At 40.5% G+C, this 27,214-nt stretch overlaps 1 protein-coding gene across 1 annotated transcript in view; it reads left to right on the top strand.

Annotated features, from left to right (window-relative positions):
- Positions 1–18,012, top strand: part of LOC133617260 (phosphatidylinositol 5-phosphate 4-kinase type-2 beta) — a 57,805-nt gene extending 39,793 nt beyond the window's left edge. Inside the window, exons 8-10 of the mRNA XM_061977140.2 lie at positions 4,949–5,210; positions 5,384–5,487; positions 17,142–18,012. Coding sequence (XP_061833124.1) covers positions 4,949–5,210; positions 5,384–5,487; positions 17,142–17,222 — 447 coding nt within the window. The 3' untranslated portion in view covers positions 17,223–18,012. The remainder of the gene's footprint in view (positions 1–4,948; positions 5,211–5,383; positions 5,488–17,141) is intronic.
- Positions 18,013–27,214: the final 9,202 nt, after the last annotated feature.

Below are 27,214 nucleotides of genomic sequence, written 5' to 3'. Positions count from 1 at the left end.
TTTCCCCAAAAAATGCGACTTATACTCCAGTGCGACTTATGTATGTTTTTTTCCTTTTTATTATGCATTTTCGGCCGGTGCGACTTATACTACGGAGCGACTTATACTCCGGAAAATACGGTACTTAGTTTTGAGCTCTCGCAGCTCTCTCAGCGCTCATAGCAGAGACATGTATCACAGAGTGTAATGGTTCAGACCTGCCAGGTTAACAAATAAAATAAATAAGAGCTTTGTTCTTTTTCTATATTCAATTGTTCAATAAAAAAAGCTAAATAATGAACCGAACTTAGTTTTTTTACAAAGGGATTTAATTGAATGCCTTTTATTCACCCATTCACACACGTGTGCGCACACACACACACACACACACACACACACACACACACACATTCTTGTATTTTTTTACCTTCTTGAGATCGCCGAAAAATGCCTACCTCTTTAGGACCACCCTTTCTAGATATATAAAGATGTGTATTTACAACATTAATAATATATACATACTATGCAAATATAAAAAAGGTAAGCATTTAGTAAATTTTTTTTTTTGGAATGATTTTGTTTGTAGTTGTTTTTTTATCTTCATTATTTACGTCATTATTACAGTATGTCTCTATATACATATTTATTGTATTTTTTTTAAATTAATTTTGGCCAAAGAGGGCGCATTTAGGGATGATGTTCGAAACCGGTTCTCCCGATTGTTCGATAAGAAAAGAACCGACTCCATGGATTCGAATCCCGTTTTGAGAACCGGGTCCCGTTATCGAAGCCACTATACCGTATTTTCGCGACCATACGGCGCACCGTATTAAAAGGCGCTGTGTCAGTTACGGGTGCTATTTCTGTATTTAACGCATAAATAAGGCACAGCGTATTTTTGGGCGCAGGCATGGTTAAACATACGCTATCTTAAAACATAGGCTAGTTTAAAACATACGCTAGCTTAAAACATACCCTAGCATGCATGGACGCTGTTTATAAATGCAGCAGGAGCAAAGCTGAGTTGGGTTGTACTTTATTGAAGTATTTATCAATGTACTCACATTATTTTTTGATCAATCCTCATCCACAAATCCATCAAAGTCCTCATCTTCTGTGTCCGAAATGAACAGCTGGGCAAGTTCTCCATCAAACACGCCAGATTTCCTCTCGTCATTTTCAAAGTCAGTCTCGTTGTCCATTAGCATAGCAAGCTAGCACAACAGTAAAAGCCGACTTCTCCTGCCTCGTTGTGCGTATCGATTTGCTACCGTGCTGGTCCCCTTCTTCTCCACAGTGTGCTTCACCGGAATGTCGAAAGTGAGCGGCACCTCGTCCATGTTGGTGATGTGTTTATCGGCAATTTTTTTATTTACAACGCACATCGCAGCACTATATGCTCACTGGGGGCGTGCCTTTAGAGTCCTCTCTCACCTGAAATCTTCACCCTATAACGGCCGCATGCTGCCCTCAGTCACGACCACTTTTCCTCCATATAAACAGCGTGCCGGCACAGTCCTATAACATCAATGGCTTTTGGAAGTCAGTGCACACACAACAACCTATCTGGATTCAATAAGAGATTCGATAAGGTATCGGTTCGATAATGGGCTCGAACTCGATAATTTCTTAACGAACATCATCCCTAGGCGCATTTCAATTTCTTACACACACTAGTTATTAAATATGTTGGCCAGAGGGGGAGCACTTCAAATTTTTACACACACTTGTTATTTCATATGTTGACCAGAGGGGGAGCACTTTTAAAACTGACACACAGTCAATTTGAAAAATCCCTCCTTTTTGGGACCACCCTAATTTTTGATCACCACCAGGAATGCAAATGAGACATTCTCTATTAGATGCAATGGTTTTCCGTATTGGGACCATGATTTCGGTCCTAACTTGTTCACCGGTCCTCATATGGAAGGTACTTTTCCTTGTTGATGTCTCAAGAAGGGTAGAAATACAAGAACACAGGCACACACGTATATTTGGGAAACAAACAGGTATAACAAATACTCACTAAAATGATGTAGACCCCCCCCCCCCCCCCCCCCCAAATGAAAAAAGTGCCAGCAAGTTGGAATTAAAAAAAAGGAAGTGAATCTGAAAAACGCAAAGTTGAAAGTAAAAACCTGTAATACTTAGAAAATATAACAGTTTAAAAAACCTGGAGAGTGGCATTGAAAAAAAATTCAACAACAAAGGTCCACAAAAATATATTTATTTTTTAATTTATCATTTCACTATATACTTCTAATGTTTTTAGTGTCAATACAACTTTTCTACAGTGTCTAGTTTTTTATTCAGAACCAACACTTGTTCTGGCTCCATAGACTTTTGTTTTCGGGTTAAGGGTAAACAATGCTAACAACAACACAGCGGCTAATCTTCTCGCTAATGTACCTTCACCGTGACAAGCAAGTTGACCAACTTTTGGCAGAACAACTTTTTGAGGCATTTCGTCTTCAAACTCCTTCCTCATCAATAACACATCTCCACGTTGGTGAGAGCACTTGACATGAGCGATGTCAAAAGACGAGATACGAGACGTTCCAAGACTAAGGGGTGTATGGCGTGGTGGGTAGAGCGGCCGTGCCAGAAACCTGAGGGTTGCAGGTTCGCTCCCCGCCTCTTGACATCCAAAATAACTGCCGTTGTGTCCTTGGGCAGGGCACTTCACCCTTGCCCCCGGTGCCGCTCACACTGGTGAATGAATGAATGATGAATGAATGGTAGGTGGTGGTCGGAGGGGCCGTAGGAGTAAACTGGCAGCCTCGCTTCCGTCAGTCTACCCCAGGGCAGCTGTGGCTACAAATGTAGCTTACCACCACCAGGTGTGAATGAATGATGGGTTCCCACTTCTCTGTGAGCGCTTTGATTATCTAACAATATAAAAGCGCGATATAAAATCTAATCCATTATTATTATTATTATTATTATTAAGGGCCTGATCTACTAAGATCCAAATACCAAGAGCTGAACAGCATGTGTAAACAAAAAAAATGTGTGCATTATTAGTGTGCATGTTGTGCGTGATCTATTAAGACTGCGTGTATAATTGAAAAGTAGGGAGACCACCTTAATTAAATGAGGATTTTGAGTGTACTACGTGGCTTTTACCACAAAGCCACTCGATTATTTACTGCACATTCATGTTATCAAGCTCCCATCTGTGGCTTTTTGCTATGTTTTCAAAAACACAGCCGGCATGTACCTGTTTTTATGGGCATTTTTAGAAGCCGTCCAGCAACCACTTTTTGTTTTTAGCTCGCTGAAGGGGCCCTCATGTGAGAGGCTGGCACTAACTGTGAATGTGAGCTCTAGATGCAAGAAAATACATATTGATATGTTTTTTCTCACACAGGAGATACGTTAATAATAGAGATGTCCGATAATGGCTCTTTTGTGGATATTCCGATATTGTCTAACTCTTAATTACTGATTCCGATATCAACCGATACCGATATATACAGTCGTGGAACACATTATTATGCCTAATTTTGTTGTGAATTGATTAACGTAGACCCCGACTTAAACAAGTTGAAAAACGTATTCGGGTGTTACCATTTAGTGGTCAATTGTACGGAATATGTACTGTACTGTGCAATCTACTCATATAAGTTTCAATCAAAAACAAGGTTGGGGCGGGGGGTGTATATTGTAGCGTCCCGGAAGAGTTAGTGTTGCAAGGGGTTCTGGGTATTTGTTCTGTTGTGTTTATGTTGTGTTACGGTGCGGATGCTCTCCCAAAATGTGTTTGTCATTCTTGTTTGGTGTGGGTTTACAGTGTGGCGCATATTTGTAACAGTGTTAAAGTTGTTTATACGGCCACCCTCAGTGTGACCTGTATGGCTGTTACATAAAGCCGTAGATATTAAGTGACTGAGCCGGCACGCAAAGGCTGTGCCTTTAAGGTTTATTGGCGCTCTGTTCTTCTCCCAACGTCTGTGTACACAGTGGCGTTTTAAAAAGTCATAAATTGTACTTTTTGATACCGATAATTTCCGATATTACATTTTAAAGCATTTATCGGCCGATAATATCGGCAGTGCGATATTATCGGACATCCCTAGTTAATAATATATTCTATATGACAAAACACCAGCAGACACCAAAAAGCAACAACTTGTTTTAATCAGCCCCTTAAGTCACCCAGCAGCTATACAATTATAAAATGATATTGCTGAAAAGACAAGATGTCTCTTATTTTTATTTTTGACAGTCCATATATTTTCACAAGCATATGTAGAATGTAGCTGCAGTGCAGTCACCTCCTTTCTCACAACTGTGTGTGTAACTCTCAGTTTGCACGTGCGAAATACAGTAATGGCGCAAATTAAAGTTTGCAGTTGAGTTTTAGTCTTGATTGATCACACAGTGCGTGATAAATAGTTGTATTTGCATCTACTCCTCCCAGTGTTGTGGGCGTTCTGATTATCGGCATATATTGTGCATACTCATGAAGACAGACACACTAAATAGATTTGCTCCTTATTCTGCTCATTTAAGAGACGCGGTCCTCTGCGCACCAGTTTAGTAGATCAGTTTGCGTGTGCTATCAAGGTGTGTGTGCGTGGTTGTGGGAATGTGCTGCCGCTCTTCACCGATTGACGTGCTGCTTCACACCGGAAATATCCATGAATTAGCCCAAACATTGTGATTCAAAGCGATGGAAAAAAGTATCAGCTTATAGACTGAAAATTACAATAAATTGGGTAAAAAGGAGTGTAAATGTCTATATGTGTTATTTAATGTTTAGAGGGATATATATCTATTTTAAAAACATAAATGTTTATGTTTTTACAGTTTTTTATGCTCTATGAAAATATTAGATTTATTAATAATCTCACTTTGCAGAAATTTGTGTACCGAGGTCATACCTGGAACCAAATAGCAGCATTAAAGAAGGGACAACTGTGTATTTTGTTTTAGAAGGCACAGAGAGGAATGTTGTATGTTTCAGTTCTTGGCCACTCTCAAGATCATGGACTACAGTCTTCTAGTGGGGATCCACGACGTGGATCGAGCCGAGCAGGAGGAGATGGATGTGGAAGGTACTGCGGATGAGGAAGAGTTTGAGAACGACGGGATAGGCGGAGGCGTGCTGACCGGCTCAGTTGGGACTCCTCCAGACAGCCCAGGAAACCCTTTCAACTGCGGAGGATTCTTTGAACCTGGGGACTTTGACCCCTCTGTTGATGTTTACGCAATCAAGAGCCATGACAGTAAGACCATATATATATGCACAGTATATATATATATTTTTTTTTGTTACATTTCTGTTTTCAATATTTTATTCTTACAGGGAATTCACTCCGTTGCCTCTTATCATTAGTGGTAAACACTTGGACACACTTGTTAGTCTCTAAAAACACTTATCTCTACCTGTCCTGGCTAGGTGCTGTCAAGAAGGAGGTGTACTTTATGGCCATCATTGACATCCTCACACATTACGATGCGAAGAAAAAAGCTGCACATGCTGCCAAAACTGTGAAACACGGGGTGAGTTGCATGACCTAAGTCGGAACCGTTTTTGTTTGCAACCAGGGTCGTCAAGCCCTGGTATACCGTGTTCTGATTTATTGATGTTTTTTTGTTAAACTAACCTTGTTGGAGGTACCGAACCCCACCAGTTTTATATGCACATTCACCGAACCCTTCTTTAGTGAAAAATATTATGTTGTTTTTTTACAAATTCAAGACAAAGTTATATGTTTTTGGTAACACTTTAGTATGAGGAACATATTCTAAGTAACAAAGACTTAATTTAGAGTTTTTTGGACACTAGGGGAACATATTCTAAGTAACAAAGACTTAATTTAGAGTTATTTGGTTAGGGTTAGGGCCAGGGTTAGAGGGTTAGGGTTATCAGAATCAGAATCAGAATCAGCTTTATTGTCATTACGCAAGGTAACGAGATTGAGGCCATTCCATACAGTGCGATGTGTGCATGCTAGAAAAACAATGTGCAAATATATAAAAATATAAAAAATGTAGAAGTGCAATGAATATGGTGTGAAATGAATATATACATGAAAAAAAACAAAACAAAAACAGGGTGGTTGGTGGAATGGGTTATTGCACCGAAGAGAAGGCAGTTATGAGGGACAATGGGGCAGTCCGTTCAGGATGGTTATGGCCCTGGGGAAGAAGCTGTTCTTTAGCCTGTTTGTTTTGGTTTTAATGCACCTGTAGCGCTTCCCAGAGGGCAGCAGGTGGAACAGGTCAGAGCCAGGGTGGGTGCTGTCCTTGATGATGGCACTGGCTCTGTTGAGGCAGCGGGAGGTGTAGATGTCCGTCAGAGAGGGGAGAGGGCGGCCGATGATCTTCTGAGCCGTCTTGACCACTCTTTGCAGCCTCTCCCTGTCTGCTGCAGTGCAGCTGCCGTACCATACCGTAATACAGTAGGTCAGCAGGCTCTCGATGGACGAGCGGTAGAAGGTCAGCAGCAGGTCAGGCTTCAGGTTGTACTTCCCGAGGACTCTAAGGAAGTGTAGCCGCTGCTGAGCCTTCTTGATGATTGATGTGGTGTTGACTGTCCAGGAGAAGTCATTAGAGATGTGGACTCCAAGGTACCTGAAGGTGTGGACCCTCTCTACACGCTCGCCGTTGATGTAGAGGGGGGCAGGGTCGGTGCTGCTCCTCCTGAAGTCGACGATGATCTCTCTGGTCTTGCTGGTGTTGAGAGCGAGGTTGTTCTCCGAAGACCAGGCCGTCAGCTTCAGGACCTCCTCTCTGTAGGCAGCCTCGTCACCCCTGGAGATGAGCCCGACCACTGTGGTATCGTCGGCGAACTTGACGGTAAGGTTGTCACTGTGGGCCGGACTGCAGTCATGGGTGTAAAGGCAGTAGAGGAGGGGGCTCAGCACACAGCCCTGTGGGGAGCCGATGCTCAGCGTGCGGGAGGATGAGAGGTGCGGGCCAAGTCTCACATTCTGGGGTCGGTCCGTTAGGAAGTCCCTTATCCAGGCGTTTGTGAGAGGGGGGAGGCCAAGAGTGTCCAGTTTATTGCAGAGTCTGTCCGGGATTATTGTATTGAAGGCAGAGCTATAGTCCACAGAGAGCATCCGGACGTAGCTCTGCTGCTGCTCCAGGTGGTTCAGAGCAGAGTGGAGAGCAACAGCGATGGCGTCCTCTGTGGACCTGTTCGCCCGGTATGCGAACTGGTGGGGGTCGAAGTCTGGAGGGATATGGTCCTTGATGTGCTGGAGAACAAGTCGCTCGAAGCACTTCATGATTACCGGAGTGAGGGCCACTGGTCGGTAATCATTCAGGCTGGTGATGGGAGACTTCTTCGGCACCGGGATTATTGTAGATGACTTCAGGCAGGATGGGATGACTGCCTGAGCCAGGGAGAGGTTGAAGATCCTGGTGAGGGGGGGAGCGAGCTGGTGGGCGCACGTCCTGAGCACCTTTCCAGGTACTCCGTCTGGTCCGGTAGCCTTCCTGGGGTTATAATAAGGCCATGCAGAATAAGGCATTAATACGTACTTAATAATGACTAGTTAAGAGCCAATATGTTATTAACTTGAATGTTAATAAGCAACTAATTAATGGTGAATATGTTCCCCATACTAAAGTGTTCCCATGTTTTTTTTACTGGTGCACAAAATGAACCATGCATGGACATCACCTTGTTCAAAGAACAAAACCAACACCGTGCATAAACTCACAACAAATGACACAGCTGCAAATCAGTCTGACTTCTGCTGTTGCCGTATCCGAAATACGCCGATAGGGAGAAGTTTTTATTTACACGATGAGTCGGATGTGTTTTGACCTCCGCCAAACCCCTGAGGCCGACTCACCGAACCCCTAGGGTTCGATCGAACCCAGGTTAATAACCACTGGGTTAAACATTTGTCGATTGGATTTTTTACATATACAGTCCAGAAGTACAATTAAACACATGTCAAATGTTCTTTTTTCTCCGCCAAACAAGTAACCCATAAAAAATTATATATTAAAAAAACCAAAACATGCATCAGTCAAATAAGTACAGGCAAATATTGACACGAAGCCACAAGGATTGTAGGGTATACCGGTAAAGTACTGCGATACCAATCAATTGAAATCAGTACTATACTACCTTTGAAAAGTACCGGTACTGTTCTTTCATCCGGATGCGGCGGTGACGACAGAGCCGAGGCGCATGATGTTGAGTGTGTCACAATGCACACACAAAGGGCGTACAAGCAATAATATAGGGAGTGGTAGAATGGCAAAAAAATACAATTCTACTGGTTCATGAAGGGCAATATGGAGGTATTTGGGCTTCAAAACTAACGATAAAGGTGACGCTTTTAACAGGGAGGCGCCGTGCTGCCAGTGTTGCTTTAAAACTCGCCTTGCAACGTGGCGATTAGTATTACCACCTGTGGTTCAAACTTAGGTAAACAATTAAATAATAAGCATTCATATCTGCACAAGGTGTTATAAAGAGTGACAGGTAATAATGTAGTGTCCTGCTGTTCGGCTCCGGTGCAAACCGTAGTCGAGGAGCACACGGCAGAGGTTCCTTTCAGAGTGGATGTTTTCGTCGGGAGTAACACCCTTCACTTTACCCGCTTTCCGGTCAGAATGCGAGGCCGTCAATGACAGTCTGGTTGCTTTATTATTAGTTTTGCAGGACACAACCGGACCCGTTCATGACTTTACTGCGCAGTGCAAGCGCTCCCTCTCTCTCACTCTTTACTCGCCCACTCACTCACTGACGTTACTCAGCCGACACGTTGACATTCTCGCAAACTCACACACGCTACTCTCATAAGTTAATCAGCTTCCCTGTTGTGCACATGTAGATGTATAACATGTAGATACGTAGACGTGCACACAGCTGCTTGGCTTGATGCAAATATTAGCGCAGTTAAAATTGCTCATCTAACGTCAACCAATGCAAGTAAAATGACAAAATTTGTAACAAATTGCTACAATTTGTGTTTTGTTGTGAACAAATGTGTGTTTTACCTGTTACATGGCTTATCTGTGTACATTTATCCATAGTTTTGTTTTTAGTACTTATTAATAATTGTATTTTTCTTAAAGCACAGACAAGGAGTGGCAACCATAAATCATGAATAATTTAATATAATGTCAGTAAATCATTGTTTTATCCATTTATCCTTTTTCTACCGCTTGTCTATTCTAACCTAATCCTTGATTACGGCAGATTATATGTAATAAGGAAAATTGTTCTTTGAGTGCAACAAGAAAAGCCCAATGTATTTAATGCCTTTTAATTTATAATTTAACCATGTACAGTTATTTGACTGTGAATGTTTAATGTAGTATAAGATTATCTGTTTAAAAAAATCCAAAATTGACTTTTGTTGTAGTTCCCTTTATTTGTAAAAGTATCAAAGTGTCGATACACATTTTGGTACCGGTACCAAATTGTTGGTATCGGGGAAACCCTAGAAGCCACAGACAACTGCACTCCTGAATGTCCCAATACAGCAATACACAACAGCAGACAAAAGGCTCATCAATTATCTACCTTTCAATTACTTTCAATCGGGGTTAAATTTGAGATCAGTCTCTTTTACATATTTTAGGAAACCACCTCGTACTTCCTGAAACAACCGTATAATGTCAGCCGAATTTTCTCCAATTTAAAGAAATACAGAACATCTTTAAACCAGTGGGTGTGGCAGAGAGGCACTGCAGCCTTCCAATTCAGCACAATTAGTCTTCTATTCAACAAAGTAGTCAATGCTACCAAGGTTCTTTTTGGATTTTCTAACAGAAGATGACAGAGGGGCTGCCCCCAATAGTCAGATTTGTTTCGATCTTTTCGCCAATTACCAAAAACAAAGTATTAAAAAATGTCAGTCCAATAACTGCACAGGGGTGGACAAAACCAAAACATATGTATTAAGTTAGCTGGAGACCATTGACACCGATCACATAATACCGATATTCACATATTAGCAAGTCGAACCTTCGTATAATACGTATGATGTATTAGCTTGCATTGAATAAGGTTGTGTCTAGCAAAAATAGAAGACTTTTAAGCTCTACTTAAAATCTCTGTCCAGCTCTCCTCCGATGGGGTCACTCCTGAATCACCCTCCCAAAGTGACTTCATGGAATACAGAGACTCAGGACGTAGAGGAAAATGTTGGTTATAAAAAGAGATGTCCGATAATATCGGACTGCTGATATTATCGGCCGATAAATGCTTTAAAATGTAATATCGGAAATTATCGGTATCGGTTTCAAAAAGCAAAATTTATGACTTTTTAAAACGCCGCTGTACGGAGTGGAACACGGGTGTAGGGAGAAGTACAGAGCGCCAATAAACCTTAAAGGCACTGTCTTTGCGTGCCGGCCCAATCACATAATATCTACGGCTTTTCACACACACAAGTGAATGCAAGGCATATTTGGTCAACAGCCATACAGGTCACACTGAGGGTGGCCGTATAAACAACTTTAACACTGTTACAAATATGCGCCACACTGTGAACCCACACCAAACAAGAATGACAAACACATTTCGGGTGAACATCCGCACCGTAACACAACATAAACACTACAGAACAAATACCCAGAACCCCTTGCAGCACTAACTCTTCCGGGACGCTACAATATACACCCCCCGCTACCCCCTACCCCCCACCTCCCCCAACCCTGCCCACCTCAACCTTCTCTTGCTCTCTCAGGGAGAGCATGTCCCAAATTCCAAGCTGCTGTTTTGAGGCATGTTAAAAAAAAATTATGCACTTTGTGACTTCAATAATAAATATGGCAGTGCCATGTTGGCATTTTTTTCCATAACTTGAGTTGATTTATTTTGGAAAACCTTGTTACATTGTTTAATGCATCCAGCGGGGCATCACAGCAAAATTAGGCATAATAATGTGTTAATTCCACGACTGTATACATCTGTATCGGTTGATATCGGAATCGTTAATTAAGAGTTGAACAATATCGGATATCGGCAAAAAAAAGCCATTATTGGACATCTCTAGTTATAAATACCGTATTTTTCCAGACTAGAAGTCGCAGTTTTTTTCATAGTTTGGCCGGGGGTGCAACTCAGGAGTGACTTATGTGTGAAAGTATTAACACATTACCGTAAAATATCAAATAATAATATTTAGCTCATTCACGTAAGAGACTAGACGTATAAGATTTCATGGGATTTAGCGATTAGGAGTGACAGATTGTTTGGTAAACGTATAGCATGTTCTATATGTTATAGTTATTTGAATGACTCTTACCATAATATGTTACGTTAACATACCAGGCACGTTCTCTGTTGGTTATTTATGCCTCATATAACGTACACTTATTCAGCCTGTTGTTTCTTTATTTATTTTAAATTGCCTTTCACATGTCTATTCTTGGTGTTGGGTTTTATCAAATAAATTTCCCCAAAAAATGTTTTCCTTCTTTATTATGCATTTTCGGCCGGTGCGACTTATACTCCGAAAAATACGGTACTTGTAATGGATCCTTTTAACGTCAGAGGTGTTGTCAAACAAGCATTTAAACTGTCAGTTGGTAAGCTTGGAAAGCTGGGGAAAGTATTACGAACAAAACTGCGGATCTGTAGACATTAAAAAAAAGGGTTAATTGGGGAGTGAAAAGTCATCACCAAGTTGCTGGAAAGAGGCAAAAATGTTGTCAACATATACATCTTTAATGTTGTTGGTTCCCAGACTTGACCATCTTAAAAAAGGCACTATCGACAAGAGAGGGGGGTAAACCATGTTCAGCAGTGATGGGTGCAAAACTAGAAATAATCTGTAGACCAGAATAACGCTTAAACTGATGAGCTTCAAGAGGTAGTCACCTGAAATGGTTTTCACTTCACAGGTGTGCTTGAAGCTCATTGAGAGAATGCCAAGAGTGTGCCAAGCAATAATCAGAGCAAAGAGTGGCTATTTTGAAGAAACTAGAATATAAAACATGTTTTCATTTTTTTCACCTTTTTTTGTTAAGTACATAACTCCACATGTGTTCATTCATAGTCTTGATGCCTTCAGTGACAATCTACAATGTAAATAGTCATGAACATAAAGAAAAGGCATTGAATGAGGAGAGGGTGTGTCCAAACTTTTGGCCTGTACTGTATATCTCATTCAGTATTGGTCTGCCATTATTATTTCGCTTTCGTTCAATCAGCTCCCTTTGTTTGGAACATGCTACAAAAAGAATATGTATTATTAAATGCTTTTAAATCCGGACTGAGAGCATTTAGTGACCGTTTCAATCATCGTTTTAAAGGGCTCATATTATGACCCATTTGTTATTTGATGTCTATGTATGGTGACAACGCATCTCCCATTGTCGCCATGCATACATGAGGTATGAGAGGAATGAGAGGAATGGGCAAAACTGCCCAAAAGATAGGTGTGCCAAGCTTATGGCATCGTATTCAAACGGATTTGACTCTGTAATTGCTGCCAAAGGTGCATCAACAAATTACTGAGCAAAGGCTGCGAGTACTTGTGGGCCACGTGGCGCAGATTGTAGAGAGGCCATTCCAGCAACTTCCCGGTTTGAATCCACCTTCTGCTTCACCCTTGCTCCTGATGGTTTGTAGCTAAGGCCTTGCATGGCAGCTTCCGCCATCACTGTGTCAATGTGACGTTTAAAGTAGAGCGCTTTAGGTATTTACCATGAATTGATTAACGTGGACTTAAACAATTTGAAAAACTTATTCGGGTGTTACCATTTAGTGGTCAATTGTACGGAATATGTACTGTACTGTGCAATCTACTAATAAAAGTTTCAATCAATCAATCAATCAATCATGCAGGTATGGTATAAACACAGGCCGTGGGATATTTTTTTGTTTTAATAAATTTTTTGTTTTAATAAATGTACAACAATTAAAAAAAAAAAAGACTCTCTTCACATTGTAATTATAGGGTATTGTCTGTAGAAATGGAAGGACAAAATGAATTTATTCCAGTTTGGACTAAAGCTGTAACATAACCAAATGTGGAAAACGTGAAGCACTGCGAATAGTTTTCGGATGCACTGTACAGTAACAAAAGTAAAACTACAATTAGTGATAAATAATACATATTGCACACTAAGCAAATGTACTATGTACAGATAAATAAATAAAAACGAATAGTTCAAATAAAACATGCACAGTCACTTCCTATTTAGTGCAAAAATTACCATAAGCTTCAAAGTTTACCATATTTTCCGGACTATAAGGCGCACTTAAAATTATTTTTTCTCTCAAAACAGACAGTGCACCTTATAACCCGGTGCATCTAATGTACGGAATAATTCTGGTTTTGCTTACCGACCTCGAAGCAATTTTATTTGGTACATGGTGAAATTATAAGTGTGACCAGTAGATGGCAGTCACACATAAGAGAAACGTCCATCCATCCATCCATTTACTACCACTTGTCCCTTTTGGGGTCGCAGGAGCCTATCTCAGCTGCATTCGGGCGGAAGGCGGAGTACACCCTGGACAAGTAGCCATCTCATCGCAGGGCCAACACGGATAAACAGACAACATTCACACTCACATTCACACACTAGGGCCAATTTAGTGTTGCCAATCAACCTATCCCCAGGTGCATGTTTTTGGAGGTGGGAGGAAGCCGGAGTACCCGGAGGGAACCCACGCAGTCACGGAACGATCCCGAGTCCGGGATTGAACTCAGGAATACTCAGGACCTTCGTATTGTGAGGCAGATGCACTAACCCCTCTTCCACCGTGTAGACTGCAATATGACTAAAGCAAACAACACCAACATTTTATATGTACCATTGAAAATATAGAACATTACACACGGCGCTCAAAAATCGATCAAAATGTTTTAGTACGACTTTGGTAAGCTATAAAGCCGCACCGCTTGATGGCTTGTACTGTGCTTCAACATACAAGTATTATTATGGTGTGTGTATAAGGTAAGACATATTATCTGGCGTTTTGTTTCACAATGTTTTGCAAAAACAACTTTTCTTACCTTCTGGTACCTGCTGATCTGTATTTGGGATCTGCATTAGTCCTGGAAAATTTTGCGCGTCCGCCTTTTCTCTATCTTCTTGTTATGTGACATTTCTAATATAAAGTAGTGTAGTAAGTTCTTACTTATATCTGTCAGTAAATTCGCCATGAAAGCGCTAAAACATACCGGTGTAGTGAGTCTACATTATTCACCCAAGGAACTTTAGTTATTAGAGAGTTCCGGTCGGACGTTTTTTCACGGGACACATTTCCGGCGGATGAGGAGAAGCTGCTCCGTTATTGACTGAAGTAAAGTCTGAATGTCATTAAAACAGTTAGCTTCATCTTTGGACACTTCTTCCACTTCCGTCCTTGCACGCTACACCGCTACAACAAAGATGACGGGGAGAAGACGCTGCCGAAGGTGAGCCACGTAAATAAGACTGCCCACAAAACGGCGCGTCCGGAAGCGATTGTCAGAAAGCGGCTTGAAAGTGATCTGTAAAACATAATCTATGCAACATTTTGACCAAAGAACCACCATCACATGGAGAAGACCACAAGGAAGTGTTTTACATTTAGAAAAATATATAATAATATGACTCCTTTAATGTCAGGTTCAAACACTGATGACATCTATTAAACAGACGAGAACCAAGGAATCATGCAGAGACAGATTTAAATTTTGCTCAATTGAAGAGAGACGTGTTTTGGGCTGTACTCTAGTTACAGATCCAAACTACGTACTAAAAGTCCAGCCCACGTGCTTCCTCTATTTATTTGGAAGGTCCCTGAAGTTGTCGCTGAGGGAACGGGGTAATCTCGACTGCTCAAGTTAGACACAATATATGATTATACAAAAATGCAAATGTGCTGACAGTCGTGATATCGCCTTGTCTCAATCAATCAATCAATCAATGTTTATTTATATAGCCCTAAATCACAAGTGTCAAAGGGCTGCACAAGCCACAACGACATCCTCGGTACAAAGCCCACATAAGGGCAAGGAAAAACTCACCCCAGTGGGACGTCGATGTGAATGACTATGAGAAACCTTGGAGAGGACCGCATATGTGGGTAACCCCCCCCCCCCCCCCCCCCCCCCCCCCCCTCTAGGGGAGACCGAATGCAATGGATGTCGAGTGGGTATTGTGAGAGTCCAGTCCATAGTGGATCCAACATAATAAAAAGTCTCTGCTCTGTCTGCGTCACGGTACTCGATGTTCGGCCTTGGCAGTCAGCAGGCCGACTTTGGAAACAAACACGGATACGAGACTGGCTGGCAATCTTTTGGATTGCCAGCTTTGCACAGACAAAGAAAAATACAATTTCAGCACAATTGATAATAACTATAGCAACGGCCCTTAAGCATAAGAGTTGTGTGATAATATATACATAATTATTCTAACACTCCTTTAATGCTCCCTATAATCCGGTGCGCCTTATACAACCCCCGTTTCTATATGAGTTGGGAAATTGTGTTAGATGTAAATATAAACGGAATACAATGATTTGCAAATCATTTTCAACTCAAATTCAGTTGATTATGCTACAAAAACAAAATATTTGATGTTCAAACTGATAAACTTTTTTTTTTTTGCAAATAATCATTAACTTTAGAATTTGATGCCAGCAACACGTGACAAAGAAGTTGGGAAAGGTGGCAATAAATACTGATAAAGTTGAGGAATGCTCATCAAACACTTATTTGGAACATCCCACAGGTGTGCAGGCTAATTGGGAACAGGTGGGTGCCATGATTGGGTATAAAAACAGCTTCCCAAAAAAATGCTCAGTGTTTCACAAGAAAGGATGGGGCGAGGTACACCCCTTTGTCCACAACTGCGTGAGCAAATAGTCAAACAGTTTAAGAACAACGTTTCTCAAAGTGCAATCGCAAGAAATTTAGGGATTTCAACATCTACACTCCATAATATCATCAAAAGGTTCAGAGAATCTGGAGAAATCACTCCACATAAGCGGCATGGCCGGAAACCAACATTGAATGACCGTGACCTTCGATCCCTCAGATGGCACTGTATCAAAAACCGACATCAATCTCTAAAGGATATCACCACATGGGCTCAGGAACACTTCAGAAAACCACTGTCACTAAATACAGTTGGTCGCTACATCTGTAAGTGCAAGTTAAAGCTCTACTATGCAAAGCGAAAGCCATTTATCAACAACATCCAGAAACGCCGCCGGCTTCTCTGGGCCCGAAATCATCTAAGATGGACTGATGCAAAGTGGAAAAGCGTTCTGTGGTCTGACGAGTCCACATTTCAAATTGTTTTTGGAAATATTCGACATTGTGTCATCCGGACCAAAGGGGAAGCGAACCATCCAGACTGTTATCGACGCAAAGTTCAAAAGCCAGCATCTGTGATGGTATGGGGGTGCATTAGTGCCCAAGACATGGGTAACTTACACATCTGTGTAATGTTGAAAGTTATATACAGGTTTTGGAGCAACATATGCTGCCATCTAAGCGCCGTCTTTTTCATGGACGCCCCTGCTTATTTCAGCAAAACAATGCCAAGCCACATTCAGCACGTGTTACAACAGCGTGGCTTCGTAAAAAAAGAGTGCGGGTACTTTCCTGGCTCGCCTGCAGTCCAGACCTGTCTCCCATCGAAAATGTGTGGCGCATTATGAAGCGTAAAATACGACAGCGGAGACCCCGGACTGTTGAACGACTGAAGCTCTACATAAAACAAGAATGTGAAAGAATTCCACTTTCAAAGCTTCAACAATTAGTTTCCTTAGTTCCCAATCGTTTATTGAGTGTTGTTAAAAGAAAAGGTGATGTAACACAGTGGTGAACATGCCCTTTCCCAACTACTTTGGCACGTGTTGCAGCCATGAAATTCTAAGTTAATTATTATTTGCAAAAAAAAATAAAGTTTATGAGTTTGAACATCAAATATGTTGTCTTTGTAGTGCATTCAATTGAATATGGGTTGAAAGGGATTTGCAAATCATTGCATTCAGTTTATATTTACATCTAACACAATTTCCCAACTCATATGGAAACGGGGTTTGTATATGAAAAAAGATCGAAAATAGACCATTCATCGGCAGGGCGCCTTATAATCCTGTGCGCCCTATGGTCCGGAAAATATGGTATTTGATTTTTCTTTTGAATATTTTTGGCCAAAAACTCAAGTACACACACAACCTGAAAGTATTTGGTGTACTTTTGATGTCATTGTTTTTTTATTTTCAGGCGGGGGCCGAGATCTCAACGGTGAACCCGGAGCAGTACTCCAAGCGCTTCTACGAATTCATGTCCAATATCCTGTCATAAACTTTTCGCCTCTTTTCTCTCTCACACACGCACCCACACACACACACTTAATTTCCACCTTTACCTAAAGAGGCCACAGCTCAGTCGAGCGAGGCCGTTACATTTTTTTAACATAAATGACAAAACCCTTCCTTTTTTGTACCCCCTTTTTTTTGTTTGAGTTAATACTGTTTGGTTTCTCGCCAGCACAGAAAGTGTCTCACTATAAATGCCTTGAACGCTTCTGCAGCCTCCTCACTTTTCTACTCATGTTCTAACTCCACAAGACGCGTCCACACGCAGGCAGACGACACAAGCTCACTTCCGTCTTCTTTTTAGTACGAACACTTTGGAATTAGAGGAAATGTTGCGTTGATTATTAAATGACTGCATGGTCGACGTGCACATGAGCCTTCAACAGTACGCTTGACATTAAAACCACTGAACTTAAACATCTGAGTGTTAAAAAAACAAAAAACGAGAAAAAGGACAAAAAAAACCCTGAGAAAATTGGTGTTTGAATGTTATGTTGCCATATTGTATTTCTTAATACTTTTGGAATACCTGTGAGCTTGGTGAAGGTTGGTCAAAGATGTGTTGAAAGTAAGAATAATTCAGCAGCAAATACTTGTTTTATCACAGTAAGACTCTTTTTTTTTTTTTCTTTTTTTTTTTATATATATATATCTTGTTTACATTGATGTAGCAATTTAGTGTTTGTATACAGTATTGTTTTGTTACCAACAGACGTTAGGGAAAACAACGGTGACTTGAAAATGATTCATTGCATATTAAAGGGAGTTTTATCTTGTTTCTGGTCATTTGCTTGATGATTATTGTGCGTGGGCACCGGGGGAACAACATGGGATCCAAAGGGGGGGGGAAAGCATGAAGGTTATGTCACAAAATGAACATTTCAAAGTTTTAATACACTTACCCAGATTTGTCTTGTCATCATCACGGCCGTCTTGAAGTCGTCCACTCTTTCGATATATACTATAAAAAATAGTCATCTTTTTGGCGCAGGTTAGAGTGTCCGCCCTGAGATCGGTAGGTCGTGAGTTCAAACCCCCGGCCGAGTCATACCAAAGACCAGGGGCGTCACTAGCTTTTAAGGACATGGGGGGGCTTAGCCCCCAGGAGATGCACAGGATGCGAGCGAACGTAGTACACGAGCACAAAACTTCACAAACGGCTAAGAAAGACATAGAAATTATTAATTGTTATTATTATTATTTCAGTGGGTTTATTTTCAATCTGTGTTCAGTACAACAACAAACATGGGTTTGCACAGTGACATTTTGTTTACAGCATCAACAAGAAACAATTACTTGCATGATCCTTCAAGATACACTGAAACACAATGAAAGTCATGGCATTAGCCTCTATGTTATTCATTCACAACATAAAGGCTAATGCCACGACTTTAGCTCACAATACAATAATTGTTTGTTCCCAGATACTTTGAAGTTGCACAGATTACATTTTGGGCACATATGTGACTAAAATGGTTGTAAATTGAAGCCCTGGAAATATTACTTAATAACTTGAATTAAAGTAATATCTGGATCGGGATAATTTGGCTTATATATAATATATATACAGTGGGGCAAAAAAGTATTTAGTCAGCCACGATTGTGCAAGTTCTCCCACTTAAAATGATGACAGAGGTCTGTAATTTTCATCATAGGTACACTTCAACTGTGAGAGACAGAATGTGGGGAAAAAATCCAGGAATTCACATTGTAGGAATTTTAAAGAATTTATTTGTAAATTATGGTGGAAAATAAGTATTTGGTCACTTCAAACAAGGAAGATCTCTGGCTCTCACAGACCTGTAACTTCTTCTTTAAGAAGCTCTTCTGTCCTCCACTCGTTACCTGTATTAATGGCACCTGTTTGAACTGGTTATCTGTATAAAAGACACCTGTCCACAGCCTCAAACAGTCAGACTCCAAACTCCACTATGGCCAAGACCAAAGAGCTGTCGAAGGACACCAGGAAAAGAATTGTAGACCTGCACCAGACTGTGAAGAGTGAATCTACAATAGGCAAGCAGCTTGGTGTGAAAAAATCAACTGTGGGAGCAATTATCAGAAAATGGAAGACATACAAGACCACTGATAATCTCCCTCGATCTGGGGCTCCACGCAAGATCTCATCCCGTGGGGTCAAAATGATCATGAGAACGGTGAGCAAAAATCCCAGAACTATACAGGGGGACCTGGTGAATGACCTGCAGAGAGCTGGGACCAAAGTAACAAAGGTTACCATCAGTAACACACTACGCCGACAGGGAATCAAATCCTGCAGTGCCAGACGTGTCCCCCTGCTTAAGCCAGTGCATGTCCAGGCCCGTCTGAAGTTTGCCAGAGAGCACATGGATGATTGGGAGAATGTCATGTGGTCAGATGAAACCAAAATAGAACTTTTTGGTACAAACTCAACTCGTCGTGTTTGGAGGAAGAAGAATACTGAGTTGCATCCCAAGAACACCATACCTACTGTGAAGCATGGGGGTGGAAACATCATGTTTTGGGGTTGTTTTTCTGCCAAGGGGACAGGCCGACTGATCCGTGTTAAGGAAAGAATGAACGGGGCCATGTATCGTGAGATTTTGAGCCAAAACCTCCTTCCATCAGTGAGAGCTTTGAAGATGAAACGTGGCTGGGTCTTCCAGCATGACAATGATCCCAAACACACCGCCCGGGCAACGAAGGAGTGGCTCCGTAAGAAGCATTTGAAAGTCCTGGAGTGGCCTAGCCAGTCTCCAGACTTCAACCCCATAGAAAATCTGTGGAGGGAGTTGAAAGTCTGTGTTGCCCGGTGAGAGCCCCAAAACATCACTGCTCTCGAGAAGATCTGCATGGAGGAATGGGCCAAAATACCAGCTACTGTGTGTGCAAACCTGGTAAAGACCTATAGTAATCGTTTGACCTCTGTTATTGCCAACAAAGGTTATATTACAAAGTATTGAGCAGAATTTTTGTTATTGACCAAATACTTATTTTCCACCATAATTTACAAATAAATTCTTTAAAAATCCTACAATGTGAATTCCTGGATTTTTTTTTCACATTCTGTCTCTCACAGTTGAAGTGTACCTATGATGAAAATTACAGACCTCTGTCATCATTTTAAGTGGGAGAACTTGCACAATCGTGGCTGACTAAATACTTTTTTGCCCCACTGTATATATATTTATTATGGCAAGCCGTTAAGGAAATTAAATATATATGGAAGTCTAAATAGAAATGAGAAAGGTTTATATATACTGTAAATAAGAAAGACTTAGAGTCCATCTGCTGATCTGAAAAAGAGCCAAAGCTGTCAAAGAGCTGAGGGATCATCTTCAAAGTGCAATGCTGAAACAAATAATGCAAACAATAAAATGTAACTTCCAGGGTTTGAGATTAATGTAGTCCCGTCGTCCCGGGGAGGTAAAAAAAAATGCACGGGACGAAATGAAATGCTCCCCGGGACGATGGCTTTTAACCATTTTTTTTCTTTTTCTTTTTATGTATTTATTTATTTTACATTTTATATCAAATGTCTTGGTTTTTCCTCCCTCTGAAAATCCTATGAAATGTTTAACAAACCATCCTATAATAATACAACAGCTATTAATGTAACAATACAATAAAACAAATATATTTAATGATGTTTTTTTTTCATTATTTTAACAATAGGCTAATGTATATTACTTTATATGGATTCTACAAGAAACACAAAACTTAAAAACTAAATTATTTACAATTGCAGACACAAGGTTTCGTGCAGCTTCACTCATTGTAAAGGAAGACGGAAGTCCACGCAGGAGAAAAATGACTACAAAGATGGTGTCTGGGTTTTTCTTATATATATCTATAAATACATATTAATAAGTCTTTCATACATACATATATATATATATATATATATATATATATATATATATATATATATATATATATATATTCACTGCAATAAGGTAACATCACCAGAATGATTGACAATTAGGAGGACCAATAGTCAACATGATCCACCCAGAAATAAATAAAACAAATGGCTTATCGATAAGCCATTTAAAAAAAAAATGTTTTAATATTTATTTATATGTATCATTATTCTCCTGCTCACCTTTCCAGTAGAGGCCTCTCCCCTCTCACTTTCTGTGCTCCTCTGCCCTGAGTCCTACAGGTCAATAGGGGTTGTGGAGTGATTATTATTATTATCTACTGATGATAGTCATACGTGAATGAGCTCAGCTCCTGTTCTCCTCCATGTGTAAAGTGAGAAACACAGCTGATGCTCCAGAAGGAAGTAACCCCAAAGATAGCAAATGGTAAAAAAGAGTGCACATTTAACTTTATAAATAACCAGGACCTTCATGATGCATTTCAGGCTAACTAGCTAACTAAGTAGCAGCATTGCTTTAGAGTGGGAATGTAACTTTTTGTCAAACACAGACCTGGCGTAAAGTGGAGCTAATACATTAAAGTAGTGATGAATACTTACTTTCTTGAAAAAGTTTCTTATGTCCATTTTGCATTCGTTCACATTCTTGTTCTGCAGTGCTGTGTGCTAATGTGCTTCGTACACCTGCAGGACCGCAAGCAAGGTCGCAGAGAAAATGCGGACTGGATTTTGAGTGATGTGGGCATTTTCTATATGAACAAGTCCAAGGACCGCAAGCAAGGTCGCAGAGAAAATGCGGACTGAGTGATTTTCTATATGAACAAGTGGAATGGATTGGATACTGACGCACTAAAGGGGCTCTCTACCTTACGCTATGAAGTGAGGGGAAACTGAGTGAATAATGACAGGTTATATTATTATTTATTTAAACTCATATTCGGGCCACTTTATAATGAATATGTCGTAAAAAAAAATTAACGACGCCTCCAGGCAGCGAAAATTCCTCGAATATATTTTGTAATCAAATTACTCGAGGAATCGTTTTAGCTCTACATACAGCTAGCCTAAATAGCATGTTAGCATTGCTTACTTATTCAAGTTTATTCACAATACCATATAACAAATACAATAGTAGTAAAATATCATCATTTAAAGATGTTGGTATGTGAAAGGGTCCCCCAAATAAGCTAGAAGAAGCTTTTGACAGGGGGTCCAGAGGATAGAATATACATGAAATGATGGAATATACATGGAATGATGGAACGTGGTAGCAAGTACAACAACAATAAACAACGCTATATGATTAACACAAGATAATAGTACTAAAGCAAGCATACACATACATACATACATTCATTCAACCATGCAAAACCCAACAGTAGTCTACCCTACATGAGGCATTAAATATAGGTGGTTAATAGATAAGTTTTTAGTTTATTTTTGAAGTTGGAGAATGGATACAGCATCTTGAGGTTCTCATTAAGCCGGTTCCAAATCTTTGGTCCCCTGCATACAACACTTCGAGCGGTACAATCCAGTAAACGATGTTTCCCTGATATCAAATCTAAGTTACGAGTGTTGTGGGCATGCTGGGGATGGTAGATAGGAACCAAGCTACAGAGCCTTAAATTCAGACTGTAAATGACTTGATAGGTTAAACAAGCATTTTGATAAATATTGAACTCTGTCAGTCTTAAGAGATGATAATTATGGAATAGATGTCGAGTGGGGGCATTAAACTTGGACCATGACAGGGCCCGTATAATTTTCTTTTGCATAGATTCTAATTTGTGGAGGTAGGTAGGGAAGGTGTTACACCAGATGACATTACAGTAGTTTAGATGTGGTTCAAAGAGAGTTTTATATAGTGTGAGTAGAGCATAAAGAGGAAGATAATGACGAAGGTGAAAGAACAGGCCAACATATTTGGATAATTTGTTTAACAGATGGCTAATGTGACATTTGAAATTGAGGTATTCGTCAATGATGACCCCCAGGAATTTTGTGGAGTACACTCTCTGTATTTCCTGCCCATTGATGTTGATATGGCAGTGCTCAGTATTTGTCCGGTTTTTATTAGATCGAAATAGAATAAAATTTGTTTTATTTACATTAAGTGAGAGCTTATTGCATTTGAACCAGGAATCTACTTTCACAAGCTCTGAATTGACAGTTACTTGTAGATCGTGTAGGCTCCTGTGTGAGGTAAACAAATTTGTATCGTCAGCAAAAATTATTTTATGAAAAGTTTCGGAGGAGTTTACAAAATCATTTATGTATAGGATAAAGAGGAGAGGCCCCAAGATGGATCCCTGGGGAACCCCATAATTTATGGTCATACAGGGTGAATTGTGATCATTGACGCATACACATTGCTGCCTTCCGTATAGGTAAGAGCGGAACCAATCGAGAGGTACCCCTCTGACACCATAGTGATATAGTTTATACAATAAGATCTCAAAGTCTATTGTGTCAAAGGCCTTGGATAGATCCAAAAAAATGCCAATACCGCATTTTCCTTCTTCAATACAGTCATTGACCTTTTCCAAAAGGTCGAGTATAGCCATACAGGTGGTGCTTTTTTTACGAAAACCATATTGGGAGGGGACAAGGATATTTAGTTTTTCCAGAAAGCCATTCAGTCGGTTATAGACCACTTTCTCAAATATTTTTGAAAATGTTGGTAAAATTGAAATTGGCCTATAATTGTTCATATTATTTTTATCACCTGATTTAAAAATTGGGATTATTTTTGCCACTTTGGACATTTTGGGTACAATGCCAGCACTAAGTGACAGGTTTATACAGTGACAGAGAGGATTTATGATCACATTTGCTATGGCTTTCAAGATTTTGCTACATATCCCGTCCACTCCAGCTTAGCTTGCAGTCATGCATTGATTGATTGATTGAAACTTTTATTAGTAGATTGCACAGTATAGTACATATTCTGTACAATTGACCACTAAATGGTAACACCCGAATAAGTTTTTCAACTTGTTTGAGTCGGGGTCCAGTTAAATTGATTCATGATACAGATATATACTATCATCATAATACAGTCATCACACAAGTTAATCATCAGAGTATATACATTGAATTATTTACATTATTTACAATCCGGGGTGTGGGATGAGGAGGGTTTGGTTGATATCAACACTTCAGTCATCAACAATTGCATCATCAGAGAAATGGACATTGGAACAGTGTAGGACTGACTTGGTAGGATATGTACAGCAAGTATTGGACATAGAAAGAGAGATCAGAAAGTATAAGAACAAGTATCTACATTTTATTATTTACATTTGATTATTTACAATCCGGGGAGGTAGGATGTGGAAGGGAGGGTGTTCATTTAGGGTTGAAGTTGCCTGGAGGTGTTCTTTTAGTGCGGTTTTGAAAGAGGATAAAGATGCTCTTTGTTTTACACTTGTTGGGAGTGCATTCCATATTGATGTGGCATAGAAAGAGAATGAGTTAAGACCTTTGTTAGATCGGAATCTGGGTTTAACGTGGTCAGTGGAGCTCCCCCTGTTGTTGTGGTTATGGCGGTCATTTACGTTAAGGAAGTAGTTTGACATGTACTTCGGTATCAGGGAGGTGTAGCGGATTTTATAGACTAGGCTCAGTGCAAGTTGTTTTACTCTGTCCTCCACCCTGAGCCAGCCCACTTTGGAGAAGTGGGTAAGAGTGAGGTGGGATCTGGGGTGGAGGTCTAGAAGTAATCTGACTAGCTTGTTCTGGGATGTTTGGAGTTTAGATTTGAGGGTTTTGGAGGTGCTAGGGTACCAGGAGGTGCATGCGTAATCGAAAAAGGATTGAACGAGAGTTCCCGCTAGAATCTTCATGGTGCTTTTGTTGACCAGAGAGGAGATTCTATAGAGAAATCTCGTTCGTTGGTTGACCTTTTTGATTACCTTGGTTGCCATTTTATCACAGGAAAGATTAGCCTCTAGAATGGAACCTAGGTAGGTGACCTCATATTTCCTGGTGATAACAATGTCACCCACTTTTATAGTGAAGTCACTGACTTTCTTAAGGTTGATGTGGGACCCAAACAGGATGGATTCTGTTTTACCCAAGTGTATAGATAGCTTGTTGTCAGCGAGCCAGGTGCAAATTCTACAGAGTTCAGCACTGAGGATTTTCTCCACCTGGGATTTGTCCTTGCCGGATACCAGCAGGGCCGAGTCATCTGCAAACAAGAACAATTCACAGTCCCATGCTGATGACATGTCGTTTATGTACAAACCCCGTTTCCATATGAGTTGGGAAATTGTGTTAGATGTAAATATAAACGGAATACAATGATTTGCAAATCATTTTCAACCCATATTCAGTTGAATATGCGACAAAGACAACATATTTGATGTTCAAACTGATAAAAAAAAATTTTTGTGCAAATAATCATTAAAGGGGAACATTATCACCAGACCTATGTAAACGTCAATATATACCTTGATGTTGCAGAAAAAAGACCATATATTTTTTTAACCGATTTCCGAACTCTAAATGGGTGAATTTTGGCGAATTAAACGCCTTTCTAATATTCGCTCACGTTGTGACGTCACATCGGGAAGCAGTCCGCCATTTTCTCAAACACCGAGTCAAATCAGCTCTGTTATTTTCCGTTTTTTCGACTGTTTTCCGTACCTTGGAGACATCATGCCTCGTCGGTGTGTTGTCGGAGGGTGTAACAACACGAACAGGGACGGATTCAAGTTGCACCAGTGGCCCAAAGATGCGAAAGTGGCAAGAAATTGGACGTTTGTTCCGCACACTTTACCAACGAAAGCTATGCTACGACAGAGATGGCAAGAATGTGTGGATATCCTGCGACACTCAAAGCAGATGCATTTCCAACGATAAAGTCAAAGAAATCTGCCGCCAGACCCCCATTGAATCTGCCGGAGTGTGTGAGCAATTCAGGGACAAAGGACCTCGGTAGCACGGCAAGCAATGGCGGCAGTTTGTTCCCGCAGACGAGAGAGCTAAACCCCATGGATGTCTTGGCTCACACCGTCCCTTATGCCACCGAAGATGATCAAGAGAAGAATATCGACCCTAACTTCCCTGGCCTGCTGACATGAGGGTATGTCTACAGAATATATTAATTGATGAAAATTGGGCTGTCTGCACTCTCAAAGTGCATGTTGTTGCCAAATGTATTTCATATGCTGTAAACCTAGTATATAGTTGTTAGTTTCCTTTAATGCCAAACAAACACATACCAATCGCTGGTTAGAAGGCGATCGCCAAATTCGTCCTCGCTTTCTCCCGTGTCGCTGGTTGTCGTGTCGTTTTCGTCGGTTTTGCTTGCATACGGTTCAAACCGATATGGCTCAATAGCTTCAGTTTCTTCTTCAATTTCGTTTTCGCTACCTGCCTCCACACTACAACCATCCGTTTCAATACATTCGTAATCTGTTGAATCGCTTAAGCCGCTGAAATCCGAGTCTGAATCCGAGCTAATGTCGCTATAGCTTGCTGTTCTTTCCGTCATGTTTGTTTGTGTTGGCTACACTATGTGACGTCACAGGAAAATGGACGGGTGTTTATAACGATGGTTAAAATCAGGCACTTTGAAGCTTTTTTTAGGGATATTGCGTGATTGATAACATTTTGAAAAAAACTTCGAAAAATATAATAAGCCACTGGGAACTGATTTTTAATGGTTTTAACCCTTCTGAAATTGTGATAATGTTCCCCTTTAACTTTAGAATTTGATGCCAGCAACACGTGACAAAGAAGTTGGGAAAGGTGGCAATAAATACTGATAAAGTTGAGGAATGCTCTTTAAACACTTATTTGGAACACCCCACAGGGGAACAGGCAAACTGGGAACAAGTGGGTGCCACAATTGGGTATAAAAGTAGATTCCATGAAATGCTCAGTCATTCACAAACAAGGATGGAGGAAGGGTCATCACTTTTATACAAATGCGTGAGCAAATTGTTGAACAGTTTAAGAAAAATCTTTCTCAACCAGCTATTGCAAGGAATTTAGGGATTTCACCATCTACGGTCCGTAATATCATCAAAGGATTCAGAGCATTGGCGTTGTTAGGCCTATTTTAGGGGGGGCTGAAGCCCCCTTAAAATATTCTTAAGCCCCCC

This window comes from Nerophis lumbriciformis, linkage group LG16 (assembly GCF_033978685.3).
Source record: "Nerophis lumbriciformis linkage group LG16, RoL_Nlum_v2.1, whole genome shotgun sequence".
NCBI lineage: Eukaryota > Metazoa > Chordata > Actinopteri > Syngnathiformes > Syngnathidae > Nerophis > Nerophis lumbriciformis.
The sequence above is the reverse complement of the archived record's forward strand: the minus strand, read 5'-3'. Positions and strand labels throughout refer to the sequence as shown.